This window comes from Poeciliopsis prolifica, unplaced genomic scaffold, assembly GCF_027474105.1.
Source record: "Poeciliopsis prolifica strain line A6 unplaced genomic scaffold, Auburn_PproV2 SCAFFOLD273, whole genome shotgun sequence".
NCBI classification, from domain to species: domain Eukaryota; kingdom Metazoa; phylum Chordata; class Actinopteri; order Cyprinodontiformes; family Poeciliidae; genus Poeciliopsis; species Poeciliopsis prolifica.
The window spans coordinates 37,501-59,016 of NW_026562648.1; the positions used below are offsets into that span (position 1 = coordinate 37,501).

Here is a 21,516-nt window from a genome sequence, read left to right on the forward strand (position 1 = left end):
AATGCGATTTGAGAAAACTTATTATTCAGATAAAAAAACATTGGCACAAGGATGTGGTGTTATTTTTTTGCAAAACTGCAATGGAAACACTTTTTTCTCATCATACAAGTCACATGGCCAACAGAATGTTGCCACTGGCGTAACCCACGAAGAAGAAGACAACAGGAAGGCGCAGCAAGTTTTCTAACAAAATTATTCATGTGTGATTCTTATTTAATGGAAACGCCATCTTTGCAAAATTTAATTTTTTTGACATCGCTGGAAAATCAACAAAGTTTTGTACACATGTATACTGACAAAGACTTCTTATGAGTTCAGAATGTTCATGATTTTAATTTACTGCATTTGGTTTCTGCTGGTGCAGAAATATGATGCATGTTTCACATCAATGACGAAAAGCCAGATAAAATGTGACATGCTAGTTCTGACATCGGCTTTAGTTCCACGTCTGTTAGTGGCACAAATCGGATTTTTGAAAAGATCAAAACTGAGCCGTGAAAAAGTGGGACTCAGTTTACATTTACCTGCTGCGTGAACAAAGTCTAAATTTAATCTTGTCACTCTGCGTTTTCTGACCCAGCCGGGGAGCTGAGCACGATTTCCACTTCATGTCCTTTGGGCCCAGTGCCGGTTCCCACTGTGTTTATCATGCGATACATTCAGAACATGTGCAGCATGCCCAACATGGATGCATCATGAACATTATGCCAAAACGTCTCAGTGAACAATGACATTTTTTAAAGACGTGATTAGAAAAAAAAATCCATGCAGGATAAACAAATGAGTCGTATCTGTCAAACCAGATCGACCTTCGTAAAAGTTGATTCGGATCTGTGTGTAGAAACTGGGCATCCCCCGTTTTTCAAAAATTGTGAAGTAACTTAATTGTCTTTGTACAGAAAATCAGACTTTCTGGTGCCAGAGCTGCATCCAGCAGAGACGACCGGGTTCTTTTCAGACGCAGTGGTGCCGGAACATCAGACAGACTCCTGTCTGCTGATCTGATGTTTTTCACCTCAGAGAAGAACAATGACATCCGATTTACTAAACCTGAACCAGAGAGCAGGTGATGTTTTTGTCAATATTTAGCATTTTGTCCTGTAAACTGGCAGGAAAATATGTTTGCAGCCACTGAGGTGAGAGAAGCATAGAAACAATGACAAAAATCATGACTTGTCAAGGATTTGCAACATTTACCAAACATAAAACAAAACTATAAAAATCCTCCAGCAATGCTAATTTAAAATAAATCAATTTATGGTACCGCTGTGTTATGAGGTGAGATGTGATTATGAGATCTTTTCTCAAACTTATGAGATCAGGATCTTGTAATTATGACGTGTTATTTTATAAATATAAGATCTGATTAGAAAATTGTGGGTTTCTCACTGGAAACAAACCAGTTTAAATAAAGTTTTTATAAATAAAACTCAAACATTCAGTATGAATGTCGCTTGTTAGAAGAAAGAATGATGCAACCTGATGAGAGACATTTATCTAAATATTACGGAAATGTGTAATGAAATTAGAAACTTTTTGGATGCTTTTGGATTGGAGAGAAAAAAATAAACATGGCATTTAAATGGAAATGTATTTCTGTGCAACGGTGTGAGTTTGGCTTACATGCAAACTAAAAATTAAATATGCCTCAGTTGTTCCTGGAAGTTCAGTGTACAGTTTTTCCTCATGCCAACTTCACCAGGTTTCCAGGTGTGTTCCAAGTGACACAATGTATTGTTTTTAAAATAGTTCTCATAAAAGGAGGCTGTCATTTTCTAAAAATGACAGACACTTCACAGACTTGTTTTTCTTTTGTTACGGTATTCCTGAAGATATTTTTTAGTTCCTTGTGAGCTTAAGATCTAAATAAAACACTTTAAGTCCTAATATCTCAGTCATATTAGGTGTTAATGTTTAATCCAGTGAAACTATTTATGGACATCCCTCAGACGGCTGCAAATGGCCCCTGGGCCGCACTTTTAACACCTCTGTTCTGGAGACTGGTGGCCAGTAAACCCAGAAGGTCGGATTTGCGACCTGCAGATGAAGATCCCATGTTGCAATGAAGCAGCCGACTGATTGACAGATTCAAATGTCTTCAACAATGTGGCAATTGTTAAGTGGAGGAACAAGAAGGTGAGTTAATAGTCGCAGTCCTGGATTAACTGGTCCATCCACATGCCTGCTGTCATCACATTAAATGTGGTTTCTGACATGAATGAAAACAAACTTTCGCCACATGCTTAGAAAAACTTCTTCCATCCACAGTGAAGCTCTTTAAACAAGTCAGTTTGAGAGTTGGAGGCCCTGAGAGAACCAGGACATGCGACATGGAAACTTTACTACAAATAAATAATTTAGCTTCTAATATCTCTGAATTCATTCTGTGAATTTTCTGATCATTAAAGTCCAAACTGTTCAGCTCAAAGCTTTTCCTATTATCCACTTCAGGTTTATTCTCAGGGCAATTAAATCCCAATCAGAGTAATAATAATGTAAGCTCATTAAAATGTACTTAACATTTAACTGAACATTAAACGTTGAGGTTGTTTTTAGCTCTTTCTGTTTTTGTGAGTATACTTCTATTTCTGAATTGTAGATCTGACTTTTTCTAAACAATTACATTTTATTACACCTTTACATTGATAGTTTCAAAACAATAATTTAAGTGGCAAATTAAATATTTGCATATAACTTAACATTTGACAACTTCCTTCAAGTGATGGGGAAAAAAAGCTGTGTTCCCATTTTGGTCCAAGATCAATAAGATACTTGACAGGTGACTGATGCACAAACAATGAGCCCTGAGGCACACCCCGTGTTCGCAGCGTTTAAAAGGTGGGAGGCTGAGCTGCTTCTGCATCCAGCCTCAGACTCCTGGACTGACAGGTAGCCTCTTCTCCTCCACTCACATTCCTCTCTTATTGCTTTAACAAACCGCTTTTATCTTCCAAGACTTGAACTGTTATCTTAACAACAAAACTCTGTTTAGATTTGGATTTTTTCAGGTCAGAAGCTTCCCTGCAGAAAAGCAAGATGTTTAGAGTTTTCTTCTTCTTCTTCCTCACCATCTCGATGGCAAGGACGGCGGCTGTTCCTCTGGTAAGTTTGAAGGGAGACAAATAAAACTAATTTGTTTCATCCAACATAGGGAAGCCTAATGTGTTTAGATATATTGGGTTTGCAATGCAGCATCAACAGCAAATATCCAAACCATCATGAAGCAGAAGAAATGTGGTTGTCATTAAATGCTGAAATCTCTGTTTGTGTTGCAGAAAGCAGATGACAGTGAAAACCAAATCAGTGAGTAGAAAAAATAAAAGAAACCTGAAGTGAAACTGAAATCTCTGACATGTGGATTTCTTTCCTTCCTCCCACAGATGAGGACATGGATGTCACAGAAATCATCTCCAAAGCAAACGAAGGCATAAGTAAGACAGCAATTTCACACAACCCAACAGCTTTGAATGTAATTTTATATTTGCAAGTCGAGACAAAAAAATAATCATCATCTATTAATAAATTGACTGATTCATTTCTCAGAAATTAGCTTAATGGTTTGCCTTTGTCAAATCTTCAAGCCTGATAAGAAACTGGATATTTTTTAATCTGCATAAGGAACTGTCCCTACATTTCACTAGTGATCAATCGGTTTATTTGCAGTCTGTACAATTTATAACATTTTAAAAATATTGTAAAAGTATAAAACAATATATTGGTTCCTTCTGTGTGATAAGAATAAGTAGTAAAAGACTCTGTACTCTCCAGGAGTGCTTTCATTGGCCAGCTCAATGCAGCATGTCTTGTTCAAGATGCAGAGGTCAAAGAATACACAAAAATCCTTTGTGTCATAAGAATCAATGTTCTTCACTCTGTTGTGTGTTTTGTGTTTCTGCAGAGACTCCACTGGTCCACGGTGACATTGCTCCGAGCAAATTGAGGAACGCAGACCCATGCACCGCCACCGGCTGCAAATGGCCCAAAACTGGAAAATATGTCTACATTCCCGTCTACATCTCCAGCTCTTACTGTGAGCAAAACCATCACCCGAATAAACACACAAGACTTTAAAATAGATGCAAACTTTTCCAAGTTCTTTCATGTTTATTTCAGAAGGCAGAGGGAACAGTAGATGATGTCTGAGTTGGAGTTTGTTTTGTAGTTAGGACCTTGGTGTAAGATGTTTTGTTTTGCAGCCACGGCAGAGCGTAACATCATCATCAAGGGCCTGGTGAGCTTCCACGCCTCCACCTGCATTCGCTTTGTCTGGAGGACTTCATCACAGCAAACGGACTTCCTTCACTTCTACTCAGGATCTGGGTAGGAACTCAGTCACATACCGTGACTTTTACTTCCACACATTTCCACTGATTTCCTCCTGATCTCCCCGTCAGGTGCTGGTCCTACCTGGGCCGTCAGGGCGGACAACAGCTTGTGTCTCTTAGTAGAAACGGCTGCATGTATCACTCCACGGTGCAGCATGAGATCAACCACGCTCTGGGCTTCCACCACGAACAGGTCCGCTCTGACAGAGACTCCTTCGTCCAGGTCCTCACCCAGAACATCATCCCAGGTCGGCTCAGTCACACAACCGTGGCTTAATGCTTCTATCTGCAGAACATCTTGGTTAGATCTGAAAACAGAAGTATTTTAAACAAGTCATACATTTCTGTATTTTGCACATTTGGACACAAATGAAAAAAAAACTATTTGCATTCAGATCCATTCAGCCATTCATAGGGAACTTAATACTTTCCAAATGACCAAAATCAGACAGAGAACTCAGCGGGTTTTTGTGTGGGAAGTTTGGAAACTGACATTAAACTGTAAGATCACATTGCCTCATGTTCTACTTTTATCTATTGCAATGGAAAGTGACATTTTCTGAAATAAGGTGACAATTTAAAAAGTTAACTTTTTTTTCTTAATCAGGGAACGAACACAACTTTGAGAAGGTGCAGACTAACAACCTGGGCACTCCCTACGACTTCAACTCCATTATGCATTACTCCAAGTGAGTCTTGGCTTCAAAAATACCTTCTATTGTGTTACACACAGCTTGCTGTTTTCAGTCTGACTGTGACTGCAGATGCATTTTGTTCATCACTTCCTCCTTCTTCCAGGACCGCCTTCTCCAGAAACGGCCAACCGACTCTCCTTTCCAAAGCTAATCCTTCCCTCAACTTTGGAAGAGCCTCATCGATGAGCGCCAACGACATCGCCCGCATCAACAGGCTCTACGGATGCTGTGAGTAAAATATTGATCTTTTCAAACATTTCTCTAGCATTTCAGCAGCTGTATGACTTACGGTACTTTTTCTCTCAGCTTAAGTTTCAACACCATAAAGGAGAAGCTTCAGCTCGCCAGCTGACCTTCGGCTCTGACCTGCTCCTCTCTCAAAATCTCAGAGCTACAGAAACTCTTCCTCTGCTGTCTCATTTACTGCATTTAACTACTTAACTACATAACTGCTGAAGACAGTTGCTGAAGAAACAGATTTTTGGGTATTACATCTCATCTGTTAATGTCAGAATACATATTGCTGCTTATTGGTGAAGGATTTCTTATCAAAAAAGGTTTTCTTTTATAGTATGGTTTGGCTTTTTTTGCATCTGCTATAAAAAATGGAAAGGAATGTTTCAATTGAAGATAAATCTAAGGGGAATTTTGGTTAAGTAAATTATGTTGTGACAAAAAATGTATAAGATGGAAAGATGGACTGGACTGGTATAAAATATCTAAATAAAAGGCAATTATTCAAGAATGTACAATCTATGGAAATGTGAAATGTAAAAGTTCCCCAATTACATTTGGACTAAAAAGGTTTTTTATCTACATAATGTTACAAGTTCTCATCCAACATGTTTTATTCTTGTGACCAACATGTTTTTTCTGAAATTTAATGGTATTGTAATTCATGTAATCCATTCAATCAAGTACCAAATAAAATTTGATCATTCCAACATCAATGTTTCTTTCTCTCTGTAACAGTTGGACATTTGGGACAAAGATCAGGTTTCCTTAGTGCAGCACCACAAAATAAAAGCCTCCACACTTTCAGTGTGAAGTTGTTTAAAAATTAAATGCTAAAATAATGTAAAGCAGGTGAGATAAATAAAAGTATATATTCATAGACTATATTTGTGCTCTTATGCTAACCATAATCAGAGTTTTAAATGAGTTTAGATACAATAAAATGTTAATTCTTACTTTTATTTGAAGTAAGAATAAACATGGTTGTGACTTGTGAGACAGATGAGCAATGAAAACAAAAAATCAACTCCTCTATTTCCTCCTGCCATTGCCCTCTGAAGAAATGTTCCTCTCCTGGTCAAAAACCACCAATCAGAGCCAGGAGGAGGGGCTTAGCGCTGCTAATCATCCTCCTGTACTCTTTTAAATCTGCTATTGATTGAAAAGCAACTCCAAGTTACAAAAAACCTGTTTATCTACCATAATCTGTGGCTTTGCTAACTAGCAGGCTATGTTGCGGTGAGCCAGCATAGCCTGTAGTTTTGTAAAAAGCAAGAAGATGAGAGTGATGGACAGCGCTAAGACCCTCCTACTGCCTCTGATTTGCTTCTGCAGAGGATCTCGATTTTTCCACAGATTATCTGTTTTATGTGATACTGTCAGAACATAATGATAATATTAACAAGTATATAAAATATTTTTTCTATAAAAGTTACATTCTGGTGCTGTAAGTGATGAAACTTTTGTAATGGATACTCCTGTTACAAAGGATTTGTTAGTTGAGATACAGAAACGCTGACTTACAAAATGCCAGTGTGCTTTGTGTCATAATATAAACATATTTCTGTTCTTTATGTGGTCAATATCATGACCTCCCTGCACAAATGTTCTAGAATGTTATTAGTCGATAACAACTCTACTACTTCCAATGAAAGAATAGGCAAAATAACAATGACAGGATAAAATAAGCAATGAAAGCAGAAGAAATATTGACTGAATCGCCCTAATCCTCCAGCTCCAAGGATTAAAAGAAAAGGAAAACAAACAAGTTTTCAGAAGAGATTTAAAATCACCTGGGAGAAAACAGCCCAACATTTATTTCACTTTCTCATCTGGAAGAGCTAAAAGCATTTTGTTTTCAGTTGGACTTCTGTTTTTTCCATTTTGTATTTTTGTAAAAACAGATTTGCTTCTATGTTCACGTGAGCTGCATGTTGTTAAAAGCTGCTACATTGTGCAAAGACGGGACCAAACAGTGATGCACTTCACCTGCAACTTGTAACAGCACTGGTTTATTTTGGGAACAGATTGTCCCATCTGGAATAATGATGGATATAAAAAGCTTGGTCAGCAGTTTCTTGTGTCAGACGGGATCTGAGCCTCAGCTGCTCCGTCAGGTAAACGGCTCTCTGACTCTTCTTTAACTCCCATTTGTTTTCTTCATCATGTTTACATGCTTTCAAACTGAAACAGAAAGAAAACATATTTTCTTTTCGTGTCACGATGAAGCTTCAGGACCTTCATCATGATCCCGGTTTTTCTGTCCCTTCTCTTCAACTCAGTGGAAACTGTCGACACGGTAAGTTTATGATGGGATCAGTTCGTTTTACTGATTCACCTCACAGCTTAGACAAAACCCAAGATTTATGAAAGGCTGTTCTTCATTTTGATTGTATTTATTTTTTTTTAAAAAAGAAAAGTTTCAACATGTAAAAGACCAAAATGACGCAGTTTTCTTCCATCTGTGTTCCAGAGTCCTGTAGTAGAACCTGCTCAGTATCCCAGTGAGTTTGAAACAAAGATCAATTTTATCTGACACAGCAGAGGCATAAATTTAACCAAAGGTTCTGGCAACATTTCTTTCTCAGAAGAGTTTATGGATATCTTTAAAAGCATCCCACAACCACAAGCTGACAAAGGTGAGACACAAGCTCACAAAACAAAAACACCCAGCAGATAATAATGAGAAAAACGTATCATTTTAACTCTAATCCTTAAAATAACAACAAATACGCATGGTTTTGATGTCAGATGAATTTAAAATTGCAGTCTTGTTTTTGCATTCCTGTCTGTGTTTGTCTGTCATTTGCTGTGTCGCAGAGCCAAAGCGATATGATGACATTGCTATGCCAAAAATCTTAAAGAGGAATGCAGACCCGTGCACCATCACAGGCTGCAAGTGGTTCAAATCCGGAGAGTACGTCTATATACCGTACTACATCGACACTAATTACTGTAAGCATCATGTGACAAAAACAGGCAAAAAAACTGACAGCTGAAGTTAAAATGACTAAACCCTCTGCTGAAACTTTAAGTTTTTTCAAAGATTTCTCAGGTGCTGTTAAACAGATCAATGATGTTTCAGTATGACTTTTCCAAACATCCTGGTTTTTATTTTGGATTCTTACAAAACCAATTATTACCCTCTAAAGAACTGGCCTATTGATTTAGCCAAAGTGCAAACCACTGCTGTGAAATCATGTGCTTTCACTTGCATTCAGTCAATCGACAATAAAATTCTTATTGAGGCTTTGAGCTGTCACCTGAGAAAGCGTCATGCCAAAAGCTAAAGAATTCAGTTCAGACTTGAGAAAAAGAAATGGTTGATGCTCACAAAGCAGGAGAAGAAAATGTAAAGTTATCACAGAGTTTCCAAGTGTCAAGAAGTGGAGAGAGAAACTCAAAGTACAGGACAAGTCTGGCAAAGGAACTAAAAAAAGTAAGACGTGTCCAAAAGTCCTGGAACAACCACCAAAACAAAGTAGAGCTCTGCACAGAAAAGGACTGCGAAGAGATGCGTTCAAGGACAATCTGGGCAAAGATTATGGATACTGAAGCCACAGGAGACCAGAGTAGAGCCTGGAGTTTGACTGAAGATCACCGTCCTCACTGTGAAACATGGAGGTGGAAGTATCATGCTGTGTGACTCCTGGAACTGGGAATCTCATCAAGGTTGGAGGAATGATGGAGAAAGAACGATGTTTGAAGATTTAGAAGGAAAACCTCTAGCAGTCAGCAGCAGAACCGGGTTTGGGTTGTCGGTTTGTCTCCCAACACGACAACGAGCTGAAACATGAGCTCCGTCCAGAAACCCAGGCAGAACGTTCCTGACTGGCCTATTCAAAGCCCTGACCTACTGAAGAGCAGAGTCCATGAGGGAAGACCATCAAATCTGGAGGATTTCTCCGGAGAGACGCAAAGATGTGATCGGCATCAGAGCAACGATTCATTTTGACCGTGGAAGGTTTTGATTTCCAGGAAAGAATTTGGTGCAAAACATAGAAAAATGTAAGCATCCAAAATAAATAGAAAAGCTGTATTTAAAAACACATTTGTGAATCTTTGAAAAAGACTTATAATTCCATGGGGTCCTAATAATTTTGCCTAATAATTTTGACCTTATCTGTAATTTTAGTAATATAGACACTAAGCTTTTTGAATTTTTTTGCAGCTCTGGAAGAACGACACAAAATCCTCAGAGTTTTTCAAATATTCAACAAATCCACCTGCATCCGTTTTGTGCCGTTTAAATTGAAGAATTCTGATTACCTTTATTTCTATAGTCGATATAGTGACGGGTAGGAACATGAACACACACACACACAGACACACACGCACGTACACACACACAGTTTTGAACATCTTATAATGTTATTTATTTAAAAGATGTATTTTGCATGAACAGAGACGGCATTAAAATTTTTATTGGAAAAAGGGTGTCATTGGATTTTTGTTCTTTTCCAGGTGCTTGAGAATGACATTATGAGTTTTGTAAGAACTGAGCTGCAGAAGATGAAGACCATGCTGAGCCCAGAGGGCTCCAGTTGCCCTAAAGTGGATGATCAAACATCTGGGAATGAAGAGCAAAGGACTGACGACAGAGATTCATTCCTGAAAATCACACTGAACTTCCTGAAGAGACGGAATGAGAAGCAGCTGGCTGTTTCTTTACAAAACAGTGAGAAATCATCACATTCTCATTTTTAATAATGTCTCATGATGGTGACTTGGTATTCACATCTGGATCAATAAAGTAATCCCGAGCTGAGAAGAGATGGTTTTTATTTGTGTATTTACCTCATATTCACAACAAGCTCTTATGTTGTCTGTTTCAGGAACTCAAGCTGCTATTTGTCAGGTGAAATTAAAGTCCAGCCTGGCCAAAAGGTGTCAGTACTTATTTGAAGGTAATTCATGGAGAGGAAAACTGATATCTATAAATCAGATCTACACTGAGCTTAATGTCACAGAGCAAGAGAAAGGAGAGGTCAAGAATGAGCATGAGGTCCAACAAACTGAAGCAGCATCCTTGAAACCAGAAGATCCAGGAACAACCGTCAGCTGTGAGGATGTTTTTGAACCTAGAAGAGACGAAGAAGTCAGAACGCTGGTGACCAAAGGTGCTGCTGGTATTGGGAAAACAGTCTTGACACAGAAGTACACTTTGGACTGGGCTGAAGGTAAAGCCAACCACAACATACAGTTTATCTTCCCATTCACCTTCCGAGAGCTCAACTTGCTGAAATCTCAAAACATCACCTTAGTGGGACTCATTCATCACTTCTTTCCTGAAATCAGAAAAGCAGGAATCTGTAGCTTTGAAGAGTTCCAGATTATGTTTATCTTCGATGGTCTGGATGAACTTCAACCTCCTCTGGACTTCCACTACACTCCGGTTCTGACAGATGCTACAGAACCCTCCTCAGTCCACACGATACTCGTAAACCTCATCAGAGGGAAGCTACTTCCCTCAGCTCGTCTCTGGATAACCACACGACCCGCGGCAGTCCATCAGATCCCTATTCAGTATGTTGACAGTGAGACAGAAATCAGAGGTTTCACAAACCAGCGGAAGGAAGAATACTTCAGAAAGAGACTCCAAGACAAGGAACTGGCCAGTAAAATCATCTCTCATATTTGGACTTCAAGAAGCCTCAATACAATGTGTCACATTCCTGTTTTCTGTTGGATCACTGCTACAGTTCTGGATCAGGTCCTGAAAGATAAAGAGAAAACAGAGCTGCCCAACACCCTGACTGAGTTGTATATCCATTTCTTGGTTGTGCAGGTCAAACAGGACAATGCCAAGTATCGCAAAAACGTTTTGACTGATGGCATCTGGAATTCAGACACTGAGAAAATCTTTCTTTCAATGGGAAAACTAGCCTTTGAGCAGCTGGAAAAAAGAAACCTGCTCTTTTATGAAGAGGACCTAAAAGAGTATGGCATTGACATAAACACTGCCTCGACTTACCCAGGAGTGTTTACAGAGACTTTCAAGGAAGAAAGCATACTGAACCAGAAAGGCTGTTTTGTTTTGTCCATCGGAGCATTCAAGAGTTTCTGGCTGCACTTTATGTCTTCTTGGTGTTCATGAAGGCTGGGGACAATCTGGTGAAAAGAAGTCGCGGTGCTTTGCAACCCGAATCTAAATTTAAACAGTTTTACCAGAGTGCAGTTGACAAGGCTTTGGAGAGTCCAGATGGATACTTGGACATGTTTACCCGCTTTCTCTTGGGGCTTTCACTGAAAACTAACCAAGACCTCCTGCAAGGCCTGTGGAAAAAGACCAAAAATGTTCCACAGGTTCAAAAAATGCTTATCCAACACATCAAGAAAAATATCAGGGATAGTCCTTCAGTTGAGAAAAGCATCCAGATGTTTCACTGGCTGAGTGAACTGAATGACCATTCCCTAGAGGAAGAGATTCAACAGTACCTGAGTGGAGAAGTCCTGGAAAAAGACCTCACCTCTTCTCAGTGGTCAGCACTGATTTTTGTCTTGTTGTCTTCACAAAAAGTGTTCAATGTTTTTGACTTTAAGAAGTTCTGCAAATCAAAGGAAGCCCTTCGGTGGCTAACACCAGTGATGAATGCATCAAAAAAGTCTCTGTATGTATCACACAAAGTTCAAGAAAGTTTTACAATTTATTTAAAAGAAAAAGATAAAAAGTATTTATCTGGAGCTTATCTTTCAGGCTGTTTAGCTGTAACCTGTCGCAGAGAAGCTGTATATTCCTGGTGCCAATGCTAACCGCTGAGAACTCTTGCCTCAGAGAGTTGGACCTGAGTGACAATGACCTGCATGATGAAGGAGTAGATTTGCTTTCTTATGGACTCAGGAGTCCAACGTGTAGACTGGAGGTTCTCAGGTGAGTATTTGGAAGATTGAGGAAATAAACAATAACATTATTGTTCCATTCTTTGTATTTTTAATAAGAAAATTTAATACCACTGAAACAACTGAGAACTGGCCATTTCCTAAGATGAAAAGAGGCCGGTTTGCCTATTATCCATCCGTCCATCCATCCATCTATCCTCCGTCTGTCCGTCCAACATCGTCTTCTGCTTATCCAAATTTGGGTCATGGCTGAAGCAGCCTAAGCAAGGGGCATAGACGTCCCTCTCCCCAGCTCTTTTGGGGGAATCCAAATGTGAGGAAAACATAGTCTCTCCAGTGAGTCCTGGGTCTTCCACTGGGTCTTGTCTCCATGGGACATGCCCAGAACCCCTCACCAGGTAGGGATCCAAACCAGATGCACAAGCCATCTCAACTGGCTCCTCTCAATGTGGAGAAGCAGTGATTCTGGTCTGAGCCCCTCCCAGATGTCCAGCTAACCACTCTATCTCTCAAACAGAGCCCAAGCACCCACTGAGGAAGCTTAGAAGCTTCCCAAAGCTGATCATGGATGATCAATAAACTGAGAGCGTCACCTTTTGGCTCAGCTGTCTCTATACCACAAGAGACCGGCACAGAGTGTGCATTTCTGCAAATGTAGTACTAGTCCGCCTGTGCACCTCCCATTCTATGTTTTCCATCATTTGTGAACAAGACCCATAGACACTTAAATTCCTCCATTGCAGGGGTGGGCACTCCAGGTCCTCGAGGGCCAGTCTCCTGCAACTTTTATCTCTACTTCAACACACCTGAGTCAAATAATGAGGTCATTAACAGGACTCTGGAGACTTGATTGCATTTAGGAGGTGATTCAGCTATTGGATTCAGGTGTGTTGGATCAGGGAGACAACCAAGAGTTGCAGGACACCAGCCCTCGAGGACCAGGAGTGCCCACCCCTGCTCCATTGGAACAGGAGCTGTTCCCCAACTCAAAGGCTCGACTCAGAGAAGGTGGATGTTTGCATACAGGTGCAGGGGAGAGTCAAGCACATCCAGATGGAAACGCAACGAGTTGCTGTAGTTGATTGCTTTACAGACAAATCGGAAAATAATTACATTACCATCCCGGCAGGCCAAAGTATTGGTGGAGCGCACCAGGACATAGCTGATGTGTTTTTTTGTTGTTGTTGTTGCTGTTGTGTGATAAAGATGCCAAATCCCTTTGTACACAAAAGCAATAAATGGCTGGACAAAGTGAGAGTTCATCTATTAAACTGAATGAATATTAATTCCATTGGAGACAAATCACCACCAGGACATTCAGCCACAGATCAGATAAAAATGAAACAAAGTCATTCATCAAACTGCAACCTCAGGTATCCTGGTACCAACAGCACATTTGAACACCCTGAAGAAAAACCAGCGCAAAGGCAAATTCTTTCAGTGTATGATTTTTAGATTGGATTTTTACACTTATTCATAAGTTGTTGATGTAACAATATGTCTTGATGAATATTTGCAGATTGTCAGGCTGTCTGGTCACAGAGAGAGGCTGTGCTTCTCTGGCTTCTGCTCTGACCTCCAACCCTTCTTATCTGAGGGAGCTTGACCTGAGCTTTAACCATCCTGGAGAATCGGCCTTGATGGTTTTACCGCTGGACTGCAGGATCCGACCTGGAAACTGAAAACTTTAAGGTACATTTAATTATTTTCATCCAGAAAAATAATTTCAGGACAAAAAGATTACTGTGTGTATGTGTACCTGTTCAACTTGTCAGATTCACAGAATATGTTCAACATCTTTAAATTTCCTCTTTCTTAAACAGAGCAGATCATTGTGGAAAACACCGTCTGTTTCCGTCACCCCAAAGGTGTAAGTAAACCTTTCTGTGATGGTCCGACCAGCAAACTCAAGGACAAAGGCATATAAAAAAATAACTATTTAATTTTTCAAAAAAGCTTAACAAAAGTTTTTTTTTTACAGCAAATCTCAAAAAGAAATATAAGAAAAATTGGCCCAAAAAATAATCAACTACAGCATACCAACTCAACAAACAAGACTAACTGACTATCCTCAATGAACACACAGGGGAATTTATATACAAAGGCTAGCCTACACACACACACAAGGAGGGGCGGGGAAGAAAACAAAAACAACCAATACATAAACATAAATAACAAATTCAAATCACAACATTTTACTTTAACACAACTATAAAACAAAACAACCTAACACCGTAAATATTATAACAATAGAGCGAAAGGAAGATGTCAATAGGGCGAGAGGAGGAGTCTTCCACATCAAATTTCCTGCTTCCCGCAGCCTGATGGTTCGTTCCAATTACAATCAACTCCTCCCAGCCAGTCCTTCAACTCAACCAAAAACAAAATAGTTAATATTCTAAATAAACCAAGCATTTACTAAAATGTGTGCACCCAATCTAGTAAACAACTTAATACCAAAAACCCACCACCAAAGAAAAAGTGATATTACCATTATAAATATTATCAATATAAAACATTAACTAAATACTAACACTGAAGAAAGAAATACTAACACTGAGAAGATGGAGGAACCTCCTCACCTTCCTAATGTCTGACTTTCTATATTTAGTTTATTTACAACAATTCAAATTCATACCAATACAATTCAAACATGCAAATAGATTCGATTCAGTGACATTAAGAGGAACCTCAAATAAAAGGCTATAAAGAACCTAATTTAGTCTGCATGTTTTGTTGAACAATCAGGTGCTCATAATGTCTAACAGAGGTTACAGTAGCATTAGCATGTAGCTCCTACCATAATCAGCCTCAGATATTACAAAACAAACAACCAATAATATTAATCCTGAGCTAAACATGGAAAAACACACAATTATCTCTGCAGATCTTATTATGTTAAATTTACACAATCAGAGCTGCTTAAGACCTGTTTTAAACTACAGAGCGCACTTACCAATGTTGGCCACCAGGAGTCTCTTGACACCTTGACACAGTAAATGAGAAACATTCAATGCAAACCAAAAATCTCTCAGTGCTCTAATTAACTGCCTTTCCAACAATAAATAATATTTATTGACAATAAAACTGAAACCAGATGCTGCTAATTTGCTACATTTTTGTAAAACAAGTTTCCTGAAATTCATTTTATGTAGAAATATGTTTATCAAACTTGCTGAGCTCCACATCAAAGGTCCTTTCATTCTGTCATATTGGCTTTATTTTGAAAACCTGTCATGTTCAAAGTATTGATGCAGAATAGATCAGGGCAGAAATCTTGTCAAGTTCAATGACTGCTAAGAAAAGAGTCTTTAAAAATGTCTGTCAATTCTGCCCTCCATGGAAAAAGCACAAGAGAACCTGAAGTTATCGGCTAAAATATCTGAGAAAAAAAGAGATTAATATGATTATAAGCATTACCTGTGAACCTCTAAATAAGTAATTAAGATATAAACTCTTCTATATAAAGCCAAAATGAAAATATGGATTTATGAAAAGAAAATGTGTATTGACTCCAGTTTTTTGTCGTTCATCAGTCTTTCTTGAGCAGATGGTAGATCCCAACACAGCAAACAGAAATCTGATACTGTCACTGGACCACAAACAGATGAAGGCTGTGAAAGAGGAGCTGCCATATCCTGACAATCCAGAGAGGTTTGACACCAGGAAGCAGGTGCTGTGCACTGATGGTCTGACTGGTCGCTGCTACTGGGAGGTCCAGTGGGAAGGAACAGTCAGAATAGGACTGTCATACAAAGAATCAGGAGGAAGGGGAGGGTGACGAGTGCTGCATTGGTGGGAACCATCAGTCCTGGGCTCTGTCATGCAGTCCTCAGAGTTTCACTGCCTGGCACAACAACACACCAACAGAAATAAAACAGTTCGAAAACACCAACTCCAACAGGCTGGGAGTGTATTTGGACTGGTCTGCAGGCACGGTGTCCTTTTACTCACTTCCTGACATAGTTTCCTCCATGAAAAAGATTCACCTTCATACGTTTCAGACCACATTCACTGATCCACTCTATGCTGCATTTGGGTTTGAACAAACCCAGGAGGGTGAGGATGAATCCTCTTCAGTTTCCCTGATGCAGGTTGAATAATGAGGCCTGATCCTTTAGAGAAGAATATTTTGCAAAGTGAGCACAGCAGCACTCAGAGTCAGGTGGACAGATTCATGTATGTATATATCTAATACAACAAGATTATAGTTCAGATCAAATGGGCCGTCTTTGCAAACGGCCCATTTGCAAAGATAATAATCAGAGAACATATCAAACAAAATCCACACACACATAATCCAGAAACTCAAATCTGTTTTGATTTCATTCATCGCTCGTAATAAACTATCAAAGCCTTAACATTAAAATATACTTGAATAAACAACATTGGTTATATTTGCCCATGTTTGTGTGTGAATGAATGTCTCAATATCAAGAAAGAACCATGAACTCATCAAAAGTCAAATCTTCAAAAGCTAAACTCTTTTTATGACAGCGAACCTTCAGATTCAGGTTATGAAGATGATAATGTTTAAAAAAGTAATAATTTCAAACAAACTTTTAAAAGTCACTAACAACAGCGCTGTTGAGTTGGTTTATTCAATTAAATTAACTTGTCCTCTGGGTTTGTTGTCTGCAAAATAAAAGATTTATAAAAATGTGTTTTTAATTCTTAGCAATTATTTTCCCCTTTCTAAAGGAAATATAGATTTGGATTTTCAACTCGCCGACATTGTGAAACTTTGCATTTAAATAAATGCAAAGTTTTAGTGAACAAAATAAATCATTCTGTGGGTGAATTTGATTAATTGTTATTTAATATTAATGCAGTTTTTTATGTATCTGAAGTTTTGCTGACACTTTGATTTCATTATATTGAATCAGATTACTATATGCTGTAATTTTATTAGCAGTTCTAAAGTGTTTATATGCTAAATGTCGTGACTGTCTTTGTAAATGTGCACCTCTGTGTTGGATTGGGTTGTGTGTGTGATAAATATAGTCTGGTATTAAACTCATGAGGCCTAGAGATCCCTGTCTCAGTATTTTCCATGTTTAAAGTTAAATCTGCCATTTGAATAGATTCACTTCACCTTATTATAATCAGCTCAAACATAAATCTGAATGGAAAACGTATCAGAATCATTAATATTCATTAATATTCTATATTTCAATATTGATCCTTTGCATTAAGGGTCAAAGGGCTTTAACCTTCATCCTGCAGTGCCCCATTCGAGCCACTAGAGGACAGAACTTCCCTCTTCATCAGAGGCTGCCAACCTGCTTTTCTATGCAACAGATTCAGCAAAACCATTTAAGTGACAGAGAAATGTTTCCTTTAAAGGAAAAATTGCCTTATTAAGTCAGTTAATGGGTTATTTTTTTAACAAAAAAATGTTAAAATGCTGATTAAATCTGAAATCTGGTGCTTCATTAACTCTCCAGCAATTAGGATAAAGTTAATTATAAAGACCGTTTTCAAAAGCTGCTGAAAAATAATAATGTTTTCATTCCTAATTTTAAGAAATAATCAGTTTCTGGACAACTTGTGATTCCAGTGAAACCAAAATTTAAAACCAAAACTGCAGCCTTGGATAAAGGATCCATTTTAATAATGTTGGTTTTGATTGTGGCAGCATCATGCATGTTCACACAACACAAGAAAACTGCTAAGTTTATCACTATTTCTACAAGAAAGATTAGGTACTAATTTACAGACATGATGCAAACGGCTGTAAAAAACAAGATATTCTAAAATATCGGTGGCGTTTTACTGCGATCCGTCCAGATTCAACTCAAAAACTCTGGTCAGAAACATGATGGGTAAAATCTGCTAGAGAGCAACATGGTTAAGTTTTCCATTGCTTGTAAAGTTGCCAGTAAAAGTCAATGCAGCAAAAGAAAAGAGGGAAAGAGGCAAAACAAAAGTTTAGCATCTATAATAGTGATAATCGATAAATAGATATACAGCTGACATTTTAAGGATGAATTTCTTAAGACATAAAGAATTTTATGAGCTTATTCTGTATTAATTAACATCCTAACAACAAGGTTGACATAGAAGCATAGCTGTTGTAATAAACAATGATGAGCATCAATCTCTGCAGAACCAGCATTTCCAGTCAGTAAAGTCTGAGATTAAAACAGAAACAATCCTGCAGCTTGTGAAGTTTTTGGAGCAGCTCTGTGGAAACAAATGAACCTGGTTGAAGTTAAAATGTTGACACCAGATCGTTTTCTCCTTTCAGGGACGACATTTTCAGAAGAACAAGATAAACTCCAGGCTCTTGGAGAACAACGGCCTCAAAAGGATTAAACTATGTTTTTTATTAACTTGTTTTTATTATCTTGTTTTATTAATCAAGATAATAAAAAAACTACCAGCTTCTGTTATACTATTCTAAACCAGGCTCAGTTTTATGTTTACGTGTCAAACAACTTTGCATCTTTCATTTCCATAACAAAGAAAAAAAATGGAGTTTAGAGTTTTGATTTAATTCATTAAGAGAAAAAAACACCCAGATTTTCCACTAACCCTGTAATTATCACAGCAACACCTGCTTAAAGTCATGCAACTCGGGTGGATTTAAGTTCAAACTTTGACTAGTTCTTCAATTCCTTTGGTTCAGATTCTGTTGCTTTTTGAAGATTTCTTTGCCTCCATGTTGTCTTAGAGATGCCATGTTGAAATAATTATGAAATAATTATGTTATTTCATAATTAATAATTATGTTTATTTAAGTTTATCTGGGATTATCTTTTAATGATCAAATATTGAGTAATTTAAGCATGACCTGAGAAAGAGAGAAACATTTACAAAGACTTGTTCACACTGACATTTCTGATCAAACATACCAAACGCTGCCAGCAGAATCCAGCAGAACCAGTCGGACCCGACCTGAAACTGCTGCTGAATCAACTAAAGAAAGATGGCACGATCATTACTCGTAAGCCAACAAAAGCTATGCTAAGCACCGGCTTGCCAACTAATTCCCGAGCTTTCATGCCTGCAGGCGGCATGTCAGGCGACTGTAAATTAATAAAAAAAATCCAAATGTAATGGCTCTACATAATGATTGTGCAGTCATTTAAGTTTTATTTAGCATTATTTTTTATTTGTACTTATCTTGTTTTCTGGTTTCAAGAGTAAAAGTCTCCAGATTCTCTATTCTATTTGTTTGCTTTCTGCTAAAACCAGAATTATAAAAACAAAAGTATAAAACTAGTAAGTTAGCTTTCTCCCGTCCCATGTGAATTAATACATTTGCAGCAGAAACTGGAATAAAAAACACTTGGAGATTTTGAGTTTTTACAGTGTAAAACCATTATTAAAATAAATGGAGAAGAGTAGGAAAAAGTAGGTAAAGTAAGTGCAGCGACGGCTCAGAAACATTTAAGCCTAAGAAGAAGAACAAAGTGCAGCAGTGCATTGTTGATCGAAGTAATGATGATGTGGATCAATTTTGGAGACATTTAACAAAGGGAGGTGAAAGTATTGTCACAATATGAAAATAAAACAGAGGAAGCTGATAAAAATGAAGCAGAGCTAATAGCAAAGGCCTTTTATGGCGTATTAACTGAAAAACATTTGTTTTTTATGTGAAGAATAGGGAGGTTGTCTTATGATGTGCTTCACAGTGTTTCCACTATATAAATGCATGATAGGTATTTGTGAATCTAAATAGAAGGACAAACAGACAACGCAAGTGAATTTTATGAAAGCTTTTGCAAAACGAGAGAACCCAGCAAACTGCTGCTTCCAGCCGTTCACTGAGCGCTCTGAAGACCCTTTGTTAGGGCTTTCTCTTTTATTACAAAGTAGAAAGTAGAAAAAGGAATGTGGAGGGAGGCAGATAGGAGTATCCCAAAGATACAAGTGGCTTCAAGGTCTGTACACAGCTGCAGCTCCAAAGTCTAACAAGTATGAGAGCTTTTCTCAGGGATGTGTATAATAAATCTATTATAGCTACCAATGTAAGAATGATAACAAAACATAATTATTCTAACATTCCCCCCTGTTTATAATTCTTACGTAGTAACTATGCAAAAAATAGTATAAAAAGAAAAAGAATGGATGACACATGTTATACAAGAGTTGTAGAATACATAATATATAATATAAGAAGGATAGAAAAAAGAAATGTAAAAGAAACATTGAAAACCAAATGCATATAATGTGTTAATAATATAATAATGTTGAATGTAAGAATGAGAACACAGAAAAAAACAACAACTCAAAAACAAACAAACAGCAGAAAATCAAGTGCAGTTATCATCACTAACACCATTTGTTTTCACATTTTCAGTGTAGGAGTCATCAAGCAAATGATTGAATCTGTTTATTAATTTACAAGACATCATCTCATGTACTCATTTTCCAGTCATCTTCTTTCTTCTGGAGCAACATGTAGTCCTCATCTGTGTCAGAGATTACCCTGACCAACTGATAGCTGAGCAGAGCAGTGTTAAATGTTTTTAACAGCATGCTTTGAAAACATAAAATGATGCAGGTTGTGAACAGACAGAATAGGATCAGTCCAGTCAAGATGGGTGTTCCAATGTTAAACAAAAGCTGCCACCAGAGTCTGGAGGTCAGCCAAGAAAGAAAGTCAAAAGTTTGTGAGCCCTGAGTTGCACTGTCCACAGAGTTCTTAAGCTCTTCCAAATCATGCAGGGCATCATGAATAGTTCCACCAGTTTCTTTCATCTCATGTTGAACCTATGATCTTGCAGACGCTTCCTTGAGAGGTTGTGAGAAAAGCCAATACAACACGGTTTTCAAAAGCATGTAAGCTCCATCTCCACACAGGAAGTACCAGTCAGCCATCACCCGTTGACCATAGTCTCCTGGCACTATGGCGCTGCAACGAGCTTTCTTCTGTCGTCCTCTCGTCTGCTGAGTGATGTCAAACGAACCTCCTTTCCTGAAGCAAATTGTGACAGTCTGGATTGTCGTTCCAGATGCTGCATCCTGAGGTTGGCTCCTGACCTCTGCAGGCGATGCAGTCGATGTATTCCGGTGTTGTTTCGCAGAAGGTGTAAACTGTGTTACACAGGTTCCATGGGAGCATTTATTTTACATTGATAGTTTCAAAACAATAATTTAAGTGTTAAATTAAATATTTGCATATAACTTAACATTTGACAACTTCCTTCAAGTGATGTGAAAAAAAGCTGTGTTCCCATTTTGGTCCAAGATCAATAAGATATCAATCAAATCAATCAAATTTTATTTGTATAGCACATTTCAGCTACAAGGCATTTCAAAGTGCTTTACATCATAAACACAAAACACAAAGGCATGCAACATAGAATAAAATACCAAGTTTTTTTTTTTTTTTTTTCTTCCCTCTCTTTCCCTTTCTTCCCCCTTCCCTTTGACACGGAATTTAAGCGCCTGTTACAGCCGGACTCCGCCGT

The 21,516-nt window shown here is 38.2% G+C and overlaps 1 protein-coding gene and 1 pseudogene across 2 annotated transcripts; both read left to right on the forward strand.

Moving 5' to 3' along the window:
• The first annotated feature begins 2,814 nt into the window (after positions 1 to 2,814).
• LOC129357641 (hatching enzyme 1.2-like) lies at positions 2,815 to 5,970 on the forward strand. 2 transcript variants are annotated; one of them, XM_055026733.1, is made up of 10 exons: positions 2,815 to 2,889; positions 2,993 to 3,102; positions 3,276 to 3,303; positions 3,381 to 3,431; positions 3,899 to 4,030; positions 4,197 to 4,320; positions 4,395 to 4,573; positions 4,933 to 5,014; positions 5,124 to 5,248; positions 5,327 to 5,970. In XM_055026733.1, exons 2-10 carry the CDS (start codon positions 3,037 to 3,039, stop codon positions 5,329 to 5,331), a joined length of 792 nt encoding a protein of 263 aa, XP_054882708.1. In that variant the 5' UTR covers positions 2,815 to 2,889; positions 2,993 to 3,036; the 3' UTR covers positions 5,332 to 5,970. The 2 variants fall into 2 exon arrangements, with proteins under 2 accessions (XP_054882708.1, XP_054882706.1); XM_055026731.1 differs by lacking the exon at positions 5,327 to 5,970 and having other exon boundaries at positions 5,124 to 5,256.
• A 3,766-nt stretch (positions 5,971 to 9,736) lies between these two features.
• On the forward strand, positions 9,737 to 17,142 carry LOC129357643 (NLR family CARD domain-containing protein 3-like; annotated as a pseudogene).
• The last annotated feature ends 4,374 nt before the right edge of the window (positions 17,143 to 21,516 follow it).